Source organism: Acomys minous (assembly GCF_964271855.1).
Source record: "Acomys minous genome assembly, chromosome: 5".
NCBI classification, from domain to species: domain Eukaryota; kingdom Metazoa; phylum Chordata; class Mammalia; order Rodentia; family Muridae; genus Acomys; species Acomys minous.
The window spans coordinates 13,411,390-13,426,619 of NC_140494.1; the positions used below are offsets into that span (position 1 = coordinate 13,411,390).

General features: G+C 45.4%; 1 protein-coding gene across 5 annotated transcripts in view; it reads left to right on the forward strand.

Moving 5' to 3' along the window:
• Nucleotides 1-14,898, forward strand: part of CAMK1D (calcium/calmodulin dependent protein kinase ID) — a 398,121-nt gene extending 383,223 nt beyond the window's left edge. For 3 of the 5 annotated variants that reach the window (XM_084784032.1, XM_084784035.1, XM_084784036.1), the window contains exons 9-11: nucleotides 4,151-4,238; nucleotides 5,590-5,707; nucleotides 8,768-14,898. In XM_084784032.1, the coding sequence (XP_084640158.1) occupies nucleotides 4,151-4,238; nucleotides 5,590-5,707; nucleotides 8,768-8,886 (325 nt within the window). In that variant the 3' untranslated portion in view covers nucleotides 8,887-14,898. Of the gene's footprint in view, nucleotides 1-4,150; nucleotides 4,239-5,589; nucleotides 5,712-8,767 lie in introns of all 5 variants that reach the window. The other 2 variants (XM_084784034.1, XM_084784033.1) reach the window with 2 other exon arrangements.
• Nucleotides 14,899-15,230: the final 332 nt, after the last annotated feature.

Consider the following 15,230-nt stretch of genomic DNA (forward strand, 5'->3'; position numbering starts at 1 on the left):
CCACCTTTGCTAAGAGAAAACACCCAGTTAGTATTTCTTTAAGTCTAAAGGGGCTGGCTCACTGATGCTTAGTAGCCTCAGTTAATAGGCCCAAGTATATGATGACAACACAGTAATCTTTTTTAATGATAGGCCTTTAAAGGTGGCAGACTTTTGAGATTATCTTATAGAGAGGGAGGGAAGTGCCTGGCCTCCTCATGCTTGTCCAATAACCCAACCCCATGCTGTGGAAAGTGGGAAGATGGCAGGCTAAAGTCTGCTCCCTCCATTTAAAAACATGTCTTCAAATTTTTTTTAAAGATTTCTTGTCTCTAATCATATATATGTGTGGAGCACATGGGTATATGCACATGAGTGCAGGTGCCCATGGCAACCAGAAGAAGGCATTGGATCCCCGTGGAGCTGGGTTTACAGGCAGTTGTGAGACAACTGATTCGGGTTCTGGGAACTAAACCCAGGCCCTTTGCAGGAGCAACATGTGCTCTTAACTAGCCAACTCTCCAGTCCTTTAAGAAGAAGTTGTATTAGCATATATTAATTATATGTAAAAACAGGTTTCATTGTGGCATTTCATGTGTATTTGTGTAATGTGCCCTGGTTACGTTCACTTCTCCTACCCTCACGTGTCCTTTTTCCACTCCCACTGCTCTCCTTCCTCCCCACTCGCTCCCCTTCTATTTTCTTGTCACATACACAGGCATGTGCGCACAAGTGTGAGGGGGTGTGTATGAGAGTGTGGTTGGGTGTCCTTACATAAGTGTGTATGAGGATTTGCACAAGCACCTTCCCAGTGGGTACACCATTGACCTCCAGCACCTATTTATGGCCTACAGATCCTGGGGGCGGGGCTGAAACATGAGTCCCGCTCCTCTCCATGATAGGAAAAGCTAGTTTCCCTTTTTTTTTTTCTTCTTTTTTTAAACCAAGCCAAAGTCTCTTTCTGGGGCCTTTAAGAGATTAGAGCAGTTCCAACAGGATCTGGTGCCAAGCCACATTTTTGACTAGAAGGTTGCTGCCCAGCCCACAGGAAGGGGAGGAGCTCCAAGCAACAAGAGGAACCTGGGCCCAGAATAGGTCTTTAGACCAAATGTCTAGGCTCGAACCACAGCACTTAGTATGCCTTGTATTGAAGAGTAAAAGGAGACAGGCAGGAAGTGATGCCGGAAGTGAGGGTGAGGGCTAGTGGGGGTCTGGCCTGGTAATCTCTCTACCTGAACCCTCCATAGAATCCAGATCATACTCGATAACACATATAATGGAGGGATTTTCAAGGTGTTCATTAAGATAGTGCATTTGACAAAAACAAGACTGCCTGGCACCAAACATGTTGGTGACATGTGAACTCTTATTTTATTGGTGTCCAAAGAAATTTAACTTTGCCCCTTTTGCAATGGGGTCTTGATGGGGATTAGGCAGGGTAGTGAGATTTTTATTTATTAGTTATTGCTGCTGCTGCTATTTTTATTTTCTGGTACTGAGAATTGAACCTAGGACCTCAAAGGTACTAGGCAAGCTACCTACCTCCAAACTATATCCCTGGGCCTTTTGTTCCACTTTAAAAAAAATTTTCGAGACATGATCTTTCTGAGTTTCCCAGGCTGACATTGAACTTGTAACCCACCTACGTGAGTCCAAATCTGCTTCACCTGGTAGAATTAATGTATATTCAGAAAGACCTGTCTGGTTACAAGATAGAAAATCGAGGAAGACCAGAGATTAGAGAGGGTCTTGGACGTGGGGCAGGAAGGTGCAGTGCAGAGAGGAGGGTGCCCATGAGAGACACCTGGGGTGGGGAGTATGTGAGTACGGCTTATCCAAGGCACCCAGGGGGAAGACAGCTCTTGGGAGGCATGTGCACTTTCCTGCAGAGTGGACCACCCCAGACAGAGTAGGGCTCTCGTCAGAGCTCCTTGAGGAAGCTAGTCAGTGCCATTCACCAGATATTTCTATGACCATTCTCACTGGGGGTTTTGCCTTTTCCTGCTGGCACCTTATGAGGGACATGCAAGCTGTTCACTGATGGCCAAAGTGCAGGCACTAGCAGACAGCAGGACAGGAGCCCATCCCTGCTCCACAGCAGAACTTGGGGTGGGGGGTAGGGGGGGCAGGGGGGGGGCTCCTCTCTAGGTTAGACTGCCCTGAACATTTATCTCTGGCTTCATTGACAGGCAGATTAAGGCAATCAGCATGAGAGAAATTTATTTTAAGTAATTAAGACAATTGCTCATATAATTGCAGGGTCTAGGAAATCCAAGATGTACAGAGAGGCCAGGGAACAGTAATGGTAGCAGCTAGAATCTTAACACACCCGAGTCTCCTCCTTGTCTCCCAAAAGTCTTCAGCTGATGGATAAAGCCTGCCATGTGACATGGTTAATCCAGAGTCTACTAATATTATCTAAAAAATAATTTCACCGGAACATAGAAATGAGCATATATTCAAATATCAGGGTGCCATGTCCTAGCAAAGTTGATATGTAAAATTAACCATTATAACTCTGTAAGATCCCTGGCACATTAGCACTGCATGGCCATGGGAATCCAAGAAACTATTGTTGGGAGATACAACACATATCACCAAGCCCTTTTTGACCAAGTGGAAGAACCAGAGAGAGTAAAACATGTCTGAAATACACACACACACACACACACACACACACACACACACACACACACACACACAGAGTACATGGTACCTATGTCCATATATCCTAGGTGGCATGGAAGGAAGCAGTCCTGTGAGCGGTGAAAGAAATGTCACTGCTGCAGAGTGGAAGCTTCATTACGATGTCTCCAGTTCCCAGAACCTGCTCGGTCTTGCTTCCATTTGCTCGTTCACATATGCTGTTTCTGTTTTGATGATGTGTGCCTAGGGAGGGGAGGCAACTGGGAGCTGCTCAAAGTGGAAACTTGGTTCATTTCAGTTCATCTCTGAGCATCCTTTGAGCCCTTCTCGGGAGAGAGAGACATTTGGGGATGCAGGAGGAGGCTGCTTTGAGCTAGGATAACCGTCTGGCACTGACGCAGTCTAGTTCCTGGACCACAGACAGTTCCATAGGGAAGAAAAATCTGGGCAGGATGAGCCTTGGTCTCAGTAAGACCAGAGCTTGTTCCTTTCATGTTTTATGTCCATTGAAGATAGCACACTGCAGTGCTGGGCCTGTTTTAAGTCCAGAGTGGTCCAGGCCTGGGTGGTAAAAAGTGTTCTCCTGTAGCAGGTACTCTCTGGCTTGGAAGGATGGTCCAGGACTCTGAAGTCTGCCTTGGAACTTTCTCAAGATTCAGTAACTTCTTTCATAGATATCAAAGACCAATGTAAAATTGAATCATTTAGGAAGAGAGTTGGAAGGGTCAAATTCCAGGAAAGGCTCAGAGCAGAAGGAAGTCCTCCCTGACCTGGAGCAAAACTCAATTCACTGGGTATAGAAGACAGTATCAGTGTGAGAAAGGAGTGTGTGGCAAAGGATGGTCTGTGTTATGTGTGACCTTAGGGAATTCCTGGTGGCTGTAAAGGAGATTGTAACCAGAGTAAGATGCAAGATGAGAAAGGGTGGGAGAGACTTGGGGAGAAGGCTTAGAAATAAGCAAGAGTTCCAATAAAGACCATCTGTGACCATGAATATAGATATAGTGTGGACATGGTCCTGGAAGCCATAGGAACTTTCTAGAACATGGGCCAAGCTGGGCTAAAGTTATTTGAGGTGGCAGTGTGTGGGGGCCTTATCTACAAGGACGCTGGAAGCCAGGGCCAGCTAAGGAGCAGAAGTTAGAGCCGAGAGAAGCCCTGAAGAGCTAATGCTGGTAAAGAGGGAAGAGGGAACCCAAGGGGCACGAACTCAGGTTTCCAGGCTGTTCTGAGTTCTAATGTTGCAGGGATTGGGCTCAAAAAGAGGAAAATACATGAGAGATAGGTAGAGAGGGGACCAATGGGGCATTGGCAGGTCCTGAGAAGGGAGCAAAAGGCAGAAGGTACTGTAGACGTTGGGGCTTTTGGTGTAAGTGGGTTTAAAGACAATCCATGTGGGGACAGCCTAGCATGGCAGCAGCCAGCCACCCTCCATCAGCCCCACCTCCCTGCGGGAAATCTGCATGGGACTCTGTGGCCAAGCCAGATGAAGCCTTTTGAAGAAGTCTCTTTGCCTGTGTTTCAGGATTGCTGGAGACACAGCCCTCAGCAAAAACATTCACGAGTCCGTCAGCGCTCAGATCCGGAAGAATTTTGCAAAGAGCAAATGGAGAGTAAGTCCTGAGTGTGCCTATTTCCTGTTTGCCAGATTCCTGGGGAATTTAAACCACCCTGGAGAAAGTGATCTAAGTGACCCATGGGGATTTGGATGGAAATCTCCAGGAGTTTTACTAATTTTAGTTTATTCTCCTAAGCATTTTTGAAAATTATTTTATTTTATGTGTGTAGGTGTTCTGCCTGCATGGATGTCTATGTGCACACAGTTATGGACTACCATGAGGGTGCTGGGAATGGAACCCAGGTCCTCTGGCAGAGCAGCCTGTGTTCCTAACCACTGAGCCAGTTTTCCAGCCCCATAAATATGAGTGATTATTGATTAAGACATGGATGGATATTGCAGTGTAGGAAAGATAAAGTGTTTCCCATCTGTGATTCAAAGAGAGCAACTGTGCCAGATCTCACTTGTTTGTTGTTCCTAAAACAGCACAGTCCTCCTGTCTCCCTTATTTTGCTGGGCCCTTGAATAATCACCTTTTATTAAAGTGATGGAAAGGGACACACAAAACCCCAGTTGAGCTCATCAATGTTTCCTGATTCTTAAAAAAAAAAAAAGACGAATTTAAAACCATCACAATTTCATGATTATTTATTGATTGCCTAAAGTCTGTATTCTAATCAGCACCAGTAATTAAAAGCTGGCTGGCTTGCTGTGACAGCCAACAGAAACAAAATTAGTTCTATTGAGCCAAGCACAGCAGGGCATGCCTTTATATGCAGCACTCGGAAGGGAGAGAAAGGCCAATCTCTGTGAATTTGACTAACCTGGCCTACATAGTAAATTCCAGGTCAACCAAGACTCCACAGTGAGACACTGGCTCAAAATGAAAATAAAATAAAATAAAATGCCATGAACCTACTTTCTTATCAGAAGTAATGTCATTACGTAGGGCAACAGCGTCAATTATAGAGCCAGCCCTGGTGGTGCAGACTTGTAGTTCTAGGTACGCAGGAGGCTGAGGCAGGAAGATTACAAAGTTGAGGCTAGTCTGGGCATCCTAATAAAAGCCTCCCATAATTAAAAAGTGAAAGGAGAGTTAGCAGAATATTTGCTTAGCATATGTACAGAGGCAAGTGAATTTTTAACCCCAAAAATGTATTTTGATGGGGAAGAGATTTAAATAAATCTGTGCACTTTTGAAAAGAACAACAGAACTTTTCTTTCTGAGAATATCTGAGAAATTTTGCAGTGTTCATAGTTTCTGGATAAGTGAAGAGAAGCAGCCCTGGAGTGTTTTGCAGCTAGCTGAACTAATTGGTTCTCCTCTTCCTCTTCCTCCTCCTCCTCCTCCTCCTCCTCCTCCTTCTCCTCCTCCCCACCTTTTTGTCCCTCCCCCTGCATTTCAGCAAGCGTTTAATGCCACAGCCGTCGTGAGACATATGCGGAGGCTACAGCTCGGCAGCAGCCTGGACAGTTCAAATGCAAGTGTCTCAAGCAACCTCAGTTTGGCCAGCCAAAAAGATTGTGCGTATGTAGCAAAACCGGAATTCTTCAGCGGGCATTTGAGATGAGTCCGGGTTGGGCAGGCGAGAGCTGAGCACCGACGGTTTGCCACGCCGTGTTCTAACGCGTCTAACCCATTTACTGTTCATGACTATCTTAGAACGTTTAATACCCACTCTGGGTGATATCATTTCCATTTATAGAGAACAAATCCCTTGCACAAGTATCACACAACCACAGAAAAGGCCAGGGGACTTCTTGGTTTGTCTCCTTCCTCTGATTTGCCTCCTATTGTACAGTTTCCCTCTGAACTGTATGGGATGGGCTGGAGAGGATGGGAGATGCCTCGTGGCCTGCTTGAACTGATTTGTAAAGTCTTGAGTTTTGTTATTGTTGTTATTTTTATGAGGATGATGGGTATTTGAACTTACTTATTTGCACCACACTGGCTTTGCAATAAAAGCAACGGTGATGGTATTGCATTGGCCTTCATCTTTACAAAGGTGACAACCTTGAAGGCACACTTACTCTTGTAATTCTTGCCCATTCCCCATATTTGTATGTACAATAATCTCCTCCTAGACCATGCTGATGATCCTTCTCTACTACAAAACCGTTGCCTTGAAGGTTCCCATTGGCCCCGCCCCCACCCTAACCACTGGGCAACATGCTCTATTAGCCCCGCCCCCAGCCTAACCTGGGCAACATGCTCCATTAGCCCCGCCCCCAACCCAACCACTGGCCTTAGTAAAAGGGTTCCCTTGGAGGAAGAAGGAAAAAAAAAAAAGCCAGACATGGTGGCGCACACCTTTAATCTCGGAACTCAGGGACACAGAGGCAGGCAGATTGCTGTGAAGTTCGAGGCCAGCCTGGTCTACAATGTGAGTCCAGGGAACAGCCAAGGCTACACAGAGAAGCTCTGTCTGGAAAAACAAAAACAAAAAGGGAGGAGGGGTCCCTTCTTTGCTAAAGAGCCATCCCATGGCTGAGTATATCAGCACATACCTGTAACCCCAGCACTCTGAAGGTGACAGAATCCAAGTTCAAGGACAGCCTAGGCTACATCTCAAAAATACAAGCTTAGGCTGTAGCTTGGTGGTAGATCATTTGCCTAGTATGAAAAAAGTTAGGAAGGCCCAGGGTTTAATCCCCAGCATCCTCCTCCTCCTCCTCCTCTCCAAAAGGAATCATCCTCATCTTGTTATCAACAAATAGCTCATAGGTATTTCTTAAATTTTCTCAAGGCACCCCTGTGAGCCTCTCTGACAGAATTGCACACCTCTAGATCACTTGCACCTGTTTACATAGACCCTTCTTAGCATGCTTGCCAAAAAGAAATACCTTGGCTGACTATTCATTTGTTTAAAAAACAACAACAACAACAAAAAAAAAAAAACCATACAATGACTGACTGAAGCACGGGCTCTTCCCCCCCCCCCCCCCCCGAGACTGGGTTTCTCTGTGTAGCCTTGGCTGTCCCGGACTCACTTTGTAGACCAGGCAGGCCTCGAACTCACAGTGATCCACCTGCCTCTGCCTCCCAAGTGCTAGGATTAAAGGCGTGTGCCACCACCACCCAGCTCAGCAGGGGCTTTTATTTCAATACTTTATTTTATGGTTCTTTGTATGACCAAGTGCACAAAGTGGCTATGGGTGAGCATTCCAACGCTGTACAACAGCTGCTGTATACTATAGCTGTCTCTGGGAGTCAGCTCTCTGTTACTGTTACAACATACCTCAGAGCGACATTCTGCTGGAGAAAAGTGTAATTTTGCCTCACAGTTTCGGTTCTTTTACTGTCCATGGCTACCTCATGGCAGTCAGGAAAGAGGAGGGCAAAGGGCTAGAAAAATGGTATGTCCTTCAATGGCCTACTTCCTCCAGCTAAGTCCCACACCCCATCAGTCAATTCAACTTTGCCTTCATCAGAGTCCTTGACCTTCTCTCCACACAGGTCTCCTACAGGACCAAACTGTCTAACATGACCCCTTAGGGAGGTTTTATGGGCATTGTGAACAGCCTCATTTCAGAGACAAGTGATACAAAATGCGTCCTGGAATATAAATTTGGATCTGAAGTGAGGACAGACTTTTAAACTTATTATTAGTCTAAAGCTGCCCACATCACGGAGCTGGTATAAGAAATGATCTGTCCATCTCAGCTGGTAAAGTGCTTTGTCATTCACTGATCCGCAGAGCCATGCAAAACAGCCAGGAGTGGCCTGTGTGCTCCTAATCCCAGCACAGGGAGGTGGAGACCAGCTGATGCCCAGGGCTGGCTGGCCAGCCAGCCTAAGCAACTCAGCAAACAAGAAAACCAAGGTGTAGGGTGGCTAAAAATATCTATCTGAGGTTGACCTCCAGCCTGACATGCACACATGTTACCTGCATACACACACACACACATGACACATGTATATGTAAATTAAAATAATGAAAAAAATTCTAGTAATGATGCTATATAATCCACACCCATCCTAGTGCCTAGTATATAGCGAGTAGTATGCTTTCCTAGTATGTAACAAGAGAGTATACAGCAAGTGCTTACTAAATGGGGCCTCACATATCATGTGTCAGGATGGACATACTACATCATTGTCATTTCTTTTTTTCTTTCTTTCTTTCCTTTTGTTGTTGTTGTTGTTTTGTTTTGATTTTTTTTTTCGAGACAGGGTCTCTCTGTGTGTAGCCTTGGCTGTCTTGGACTCACTTTGTAGACCAGTCTGGCCTCAGACTCACAGAGATCTGTCTGCCTCTGCCTCCCTGAGTGCTGGGATTGCAGGAGTACACCACCACTCCTGGCTATGTCATTTTCAAATACAAAGCAATTATAAAGACAAAGAAAATAAGACCCACAAGTTGGACCAGAGAATAAAGCAATTCAACCAATGGCAAAGATTTTTCTATAGGATGATGAAAGGTCGGGATCTGACAGTATAGCTCAGGGAAGAGGGCAGAGAGTCCACCTAGCAATTAGATACAAGTTTCATCCCTATAGCCCAGCAATTTGACCCTCTTTCTAGGAAGGGGAATGTGAATTTAATCCTGACCCCCGCCCCTCCTTGTCTGCTGTCCCTGGCAGGTCTGGCACCTTCCACGCTCTGTAGTTTCCTTTCTTCTACGTCGGGGGTCGCAGGAGTCGGAGCTGAGAGGAGACCCAGGCCCACCACTGTGACAACAGGGCACACTGGAAGCAAGTGACCCGGCTCTGGAGGTGGGACTCAGGGGGCGGGGCCGGGGAAGGAGACGCCCTAGGCCGGAGCAGCTCCAGCATCGAAACCCCACCCACCCTGCATGGTGCACCTGCATAGGACTGGAAGACAGAAGTTTTTTATGGCCATATTTTATACTGCAATTCTGATGTGTTCATTTCTCACGAACTGTACTGACTCAAGGGGAGCTGACGTCACAGGATCTGGTGCTGTATATACGAATCTTGCAAAGCTCTAACTGAATGGACCTTCTTGCTCCTCCCCCTTCTTCACCACTAATGCTCTCTCAGTGTAGGCAGCCGTCTAGGGTGTATTTTTTCATGAAAAAAAAAAAGGTTTCAACTGGATTATTTAAGTATTGGTAAATGTCGTGCATTAGGATTGGTTTATTTTCCTTTTTGAAATGTCTTTTTGATCTCTATCGGTTAGTTCCATGACTTTTATCATTCGCTCTTTAACAGTGGCTTTACGTTAACCTTTAAGGGATCATTTTTCCCTCCAAGAGGAGTTAAAGGGTATTTTTTAAATTCTAAGAGGATCAAGAATCTGTCTCCATGGCTAAGAGTGCACTTTACTACACTTCTTTCACCCTCTATCCCTTCCTCCAGAGGTCACCAGAGCCACTGGGCTGGGCTGGCTTCTCTCCAGGCGGCTTTTGGCAGGGAACTTGCAGAAGATCTTGCCAGCAGCTACCGTCCCCTCCCCCACCCCCCGGAACTGCTCACCAACCACATAAGCGTGTTTCCTCCGCCCTAAGCTCCATGCTCCACATTACAGGTGAACCCCGCTCCAGGAACAAGACCCCCACAGTGCCAAGATTTGGGCACCTCTCTTACAGAAGGGAAGAACCACCATCTTGTTTTTAAAATGAACACACAGCCCTCATTTCTTATGGCGGAGGTGATGGATGAAACTCTGTTTTCAGCTATGCACTTTTAAAACAAATCTTTCTTTATCTGGTTTAATTTTTTAAATCCATTTCTAATCAAACCCTTCAAATGGTCTGTAACACTCACTTCTCCTCCTCCTCTACATTTTTAACCCTGTTCTCTCATGAACATAACCCAAGAGAGGGGACAGAAATGGACTTGAAGAAGAAGCCTTTCATTTTAGGTGGAAAGGAAACGCACTAAGTGAGCAGGATATTGCCCGCCTCAGAGGCGGTTGACTCGGCAAGGTCCAGCCGGTGCCCAGGCCTTCTCTTACATCAGAGGAATCTAAAATAAAAAGTACCCATGGTGGTCAGGCCATTGTGTGCCCTGGTTTAACAAGGACTGAAGAGTTTCCCAGGATGTGGAACTTGAGGGCTAAAATCAGGACTGTCCTGCGAAAACCAGTCTGTGTCATTGCCCTGCACAGCGGCGAGATACACAGGAAGAGTAGGCACAGAGCACGGTCCAGGGCAAACATTCTCCAAGGAGGCTTTCGTAGACCAAGGCATGTGGCTCAAATGCCAGTTTTGCCAATGTTCCCCTTCGGCACTCCTGTCTGTCTAAAGACTGAACCTCATCTGCAGTTAGCTGAAGCCTGCCAAGATGGGTTGTGTTAGGTCTCTCTCGTGGCTCAGGGACTATCCTGAGGCTCTCGTCCTCGTGCCCATCTTATGTACTTGCCAGCTATAGAAAGTCCTGCTGGACAAGTAAGTCATCCTTGTCACCCCTACACTTTTGCCCCCAGCCCTCTCCAATTCAGTCACACACACACACACACACACACACACACACACACACACACACACACACACACTGTCACTAGGCAGGCAACTCCAGCTCCCAAAGGACACAATGGAAGATATAGAAGAGCAGTTTCAAAGTCAGACATCTGGTCTACCTGTACCCACTTGTATCATAGGGCCTCAAATGCTTAGCGAAAATTCTGCCATATAAGACCAAAGGGTACCAGTTGAAGCTGTCATTTCAAAATCTATAAACCTTCCTGGAAGAATCTCTAAGATGACAACATACCTAGTTAGAAAGCAAATGCTACTGAATATGGAGACTCACCTACCTGCCCCACCCTTTAGAAAGGCAATGATATAAATATTACAAAGAGTATTTAAGAAAATCCAGAAGTGTCTCTAAAGAAGCTTATAGGATGCTTCCTACCAGCAAATATAATGGAAGTATTCAAGTTCATGTAAGAAAAACCACTATAACTTGGTGGGCTATAATTGCAACATGGGGGAGGGGACTGAAGCAGAAGGATCTCAATTTCTATGCATCCTGAGCTCATTAGCAAGTCCTTATCTCAAGAAAAAGGAAGGAGAGGGTGGAGGAAGGAAGAAGGTAGGTTGGTTGGTTGCTGCTTTCACCTGTGCTAGATACCTTTCTTGTGTTAGCCGGTTATGTTATGTCATACACATAGCTATTTGCATCTACAAAGCAACATTCTTTTTAGTGAGGAAAGTATTTCACAGAGGTGATCTATGGGTGCATGGATAACATATAAATATATACGAGCTACAAATAAATACAGAACAGGTGAAGAGTAAGCCCAGGTACAGGGGTCTACCTTGCAACCAGCCATGCTTGGCTCAGCCTTGACTAATAAACTAATGTAAGGAGATGATGACTAGTGCCAGCCAGTAGTAGACAAGATTGAACATGCTGTCAGGAGGCCCATACATGATGTCACTAACTTAGGTTATTTCCAACCTTTTTGAAGAAAGGTGAAAATAAGTACCATAAGAAAGAGTCTTCTATTCTGAGAAAGTTGGCATGGTAGGAAGATAAAGTTTTACTTCCTGTTGGTATTACTGTATAATAATATATGGGAATCTAGAATGAACTTAGTCTTAAGACCTGGAAAATGGGGTGGCAAAGTCTTGGCTCCCTCACTCTTGTCAGATTCCACTGACATAGGCTGAGAATTTCACGCATGCACCAGTGTGATCGGCAGCACCCTGTGGCCACACAGGCCCCCCTCTCACACTACTTTCCTAATATCAAGGTCTCACCACGACCTCCATTATATAGCCTCTTCCCTTCAGCTGAGCGGGTAGATATTTCTCTTCACTTGGTTATGAAGCTCTAAAGTATTTCCAGAATAGTCTTTCCCTCTGCTTTCTTCCTGTCCTTCCCTCTTTTCCTGGCCTTTACCTCTACTTGAGGTAGATAGGGCAGCTAATACTCATCTAAAACAAGCAGTGAGTAGGAGATGTCACTCAGTCCCAACAAGGCCAATAGCTTGTCCTTCTTAACCAAGAGATGGCTAGAGTTTGGAGGCTGGAGGGACGGGGTGTCACAAATCTCTCGAGGGCATGCGGGTTCCAGTGAATGAGGCAGCAACCCCAGGGTTGCAGTAACAAGCCCCTGCGGGTTTTACCCTCGCTTGCTGCCTCTAACCCCAAATGGACTCTGACTCCAAAAGATCAGCTGGCATACACATCTCTGTGGGGGAATAAAAGGACTATGGAGAAGGCATTTAAACAACCCAAAAGGTGTAGATTCCTGCTCTCCACATTGATTCTAGGTCACTTCTAAAATGTCACCTTGAGTCTCTAGCCATGCCACTTTGACTGTGCCTGATGTCATCTAAGATGCTTCCTTAGGAAGCTAGCCACCTCCACTTGCACAGAAACTCGTGGCTTTGAGACACTTCCACGCTGAGTGTGGTATTCGGGAAGATAGCCGTTGGCTCAGGGAATCCCAGATTCCGTTTACCTGCTTAGGCTTTTTGTTTCTACACTTCAATACCCAGCATGGGCTGGATAGCTTGTAGATGGCAGAGAGAACTGGCCTTTACACCACAGGCCAAGAACATTCTAGACACAGGAACAGGAACCAGCTGCTCTCCCCTTGAGAGGTTTGATCTTTCCTATAGAATGCAAAATATGATATGGTCAGAGCACTTGGGTTGAACATTTTATGAACATTAAACAGCAGGGAAAGCCCACACATTGGAACTGACTGGGGATCTTAGAGCTCTGGGTATCACGGCCTTTCAGCCTCATCAGAATTGTGGCCAGAACTGGAGAAACCATACCAGTGCCACTACGCCAGGCTGCAGGCAGGAGACTGTGGCGCCAGCACCTCTGCCTTGCAAGATTTGTTCAAGTGCTGTTCTGGGTTTTCCTGGGCCCCGTGGAATGAAGTTGAGGGCCAGTGAAGGACAGCTCCTTCCATTTTTCATAATCAGAAATCAAGTACAGTCACTTCAGCAACCAAGAAATGGGCCCGCCTTGCATGTCCTGCAAAATCAGTGCCAGGTCCCCATCCCTTCTCATACTCAGACAGTTTGCCTTTTCCTTAAACACATTCCAGACCAAACACTGTTCAGTTTGTTTCCAAATTAAAAAAAAAAAAACCAATGTATATATCTGTATGTATTTCACTGCTCTTTAGGGCTTTCCTGGTCCTAGGGTGGGGCTGCAAGCAGCAAATGTATTCAAATTCTTCAATTTTCAGAATTGAAACTTTTGAGGTGGTTTTTTGGGGTGGTGGTGGTGGTGTTTGTTTGTTTGTTTGTTTTTCAAGCTAAGCTGGGGAAGCAGAGGTTTTGAAAGGCAAGCTTCCCGGCGCCTCCACAAAAAAAATGTGTGCAGGTGCAGTAGTTTGAAAGCTTCAATTCTGGGAGGTGGGCAGGTCTAAGGAAGAGAGAAACAGAAAGACGAAAGGCCACGCCCCATCTACCAGGTCCCTCCCTGGTGGTCTTCAGTGCATAAAGGTCTCTATCTGCAGCTCTGGTGTGTACACAGGAGCCCAGCACCGCTGTGAAGTCATCCCTGCATGCTGGCCACAGCCTGGCCTGCCTTCTGCCAGCAACCAAAGCCTTCATAATCAGCAAGAGGACTTAGCCCTGCATAGACTTCCCTATAACCTCCAGTGGGGGCAGCTCAGCTTGTGGCTTAAAGGGTTCTACTGTTGAAAACCCAAAGGCTGCATTTGGAAGCTCACTATTCAGTGTGGCATATGGCTTCTGAGTCTGGTTTTGTGAGCAAAGCAAACTGTGGAATGGCTTCTCTGTGTCTGTATTTTTCTAAGCCAAAGGGACAAACTATTGCATTGACCCCCTTGTACTTACTCAGCTTCTGCATTCTCCATACCCATTTTTTAACCTTTTTTTTTTTTGTCTCTGGGGAATTTGTCATATAATTATTATGTCCTCTGATGACTTACCAGACTATGTTGCTTACAGGTGATTTTATTTTCCTTATGGATGGGAAAAATAGAAAATGAGAGAGATTTTTGAGGCTTCAGTCAGAGACATCACTCGAAAATCCCAAACACAAGTGAATTTGCTTCTCAATAGGAAAAAGCTTGGTTTGGACAGACAAGGATTCTGAGGCCCTCCTAGATAACCCTGCACTTTGGAGGAAAAAGCCCTGGGACAGAGCTGGCAGTCAGGCTACAGAAGAGAAAAAGAAGGGACCAGAACATCATCTCAGATGTTTGTCCCACACTACAGAAGCTGCCGTTCTCCTTGCAAGGCACTGGGCCATTTCAGGGTACCATAGGACTCTGTGTAGTGTCATAGCAGCATCTTCAGTTTAAAAGACAGGGATGCATGTTTCACAGAACATTATCTTTAGTCCCACATCCAGATGAGAAGACACCAAAGGTACATTCTGCTCAGAATATCCATGGGAACAATGCCTAAATTGGCCTCTGTGGCTATTATACATGATGTAATTGGCCTCCATTCAGCTCTCTCCCAACAGTGGGCATGTTTTCCCAACAGTTTCCACCGTCAAACCGAGGATTGGCCCCACTCACTATTACCAGGCTTGCGATTGGTTTGATTTATATTTCCATTAAAAACATGCTTGTCAAAAAAAAAAAAAGTAAAAGAAGGGAAACTGCATTTATCCCATGCATGTAATAAACTCTGCAAGAAGTTTAACCCCCCACAGGTTTGCAGCACTGCAAAATTGTTCATGGGTCTATGTAGCAAATGATTCTCTGCCTTGACAATCATGTATACATATCGATTTCTATCATAATGATAATGAGATTGATGACTTCCTGTTTTCCTCCAATAAAGAGAATTAATCACCTTTGGATGTAGGTGCTCTGTTTCCTCTATCATGAATAGGGTATTGCATTTCAACATCTCCCTTTCTCTGATTTGGAGCTGATTGATTGATTGATTGATTGATTGGCAGTGGTATAGATGGAACTTAGGGTCTTGCACACATTAAGCAAGCCCCATACCTCTGAGCTTTGTCTCATATCTCAAAGTGAATAGGCGATATTTTGCCCTAGAGACAAATATAGATAGATAGATAGATAGATAGATAGATAGATAGATAGATAGATAGATAGAGAAGATTAATCTAAATATATATATGTATATATATTACACACACATATAAAGCCATATACATTTATGTAT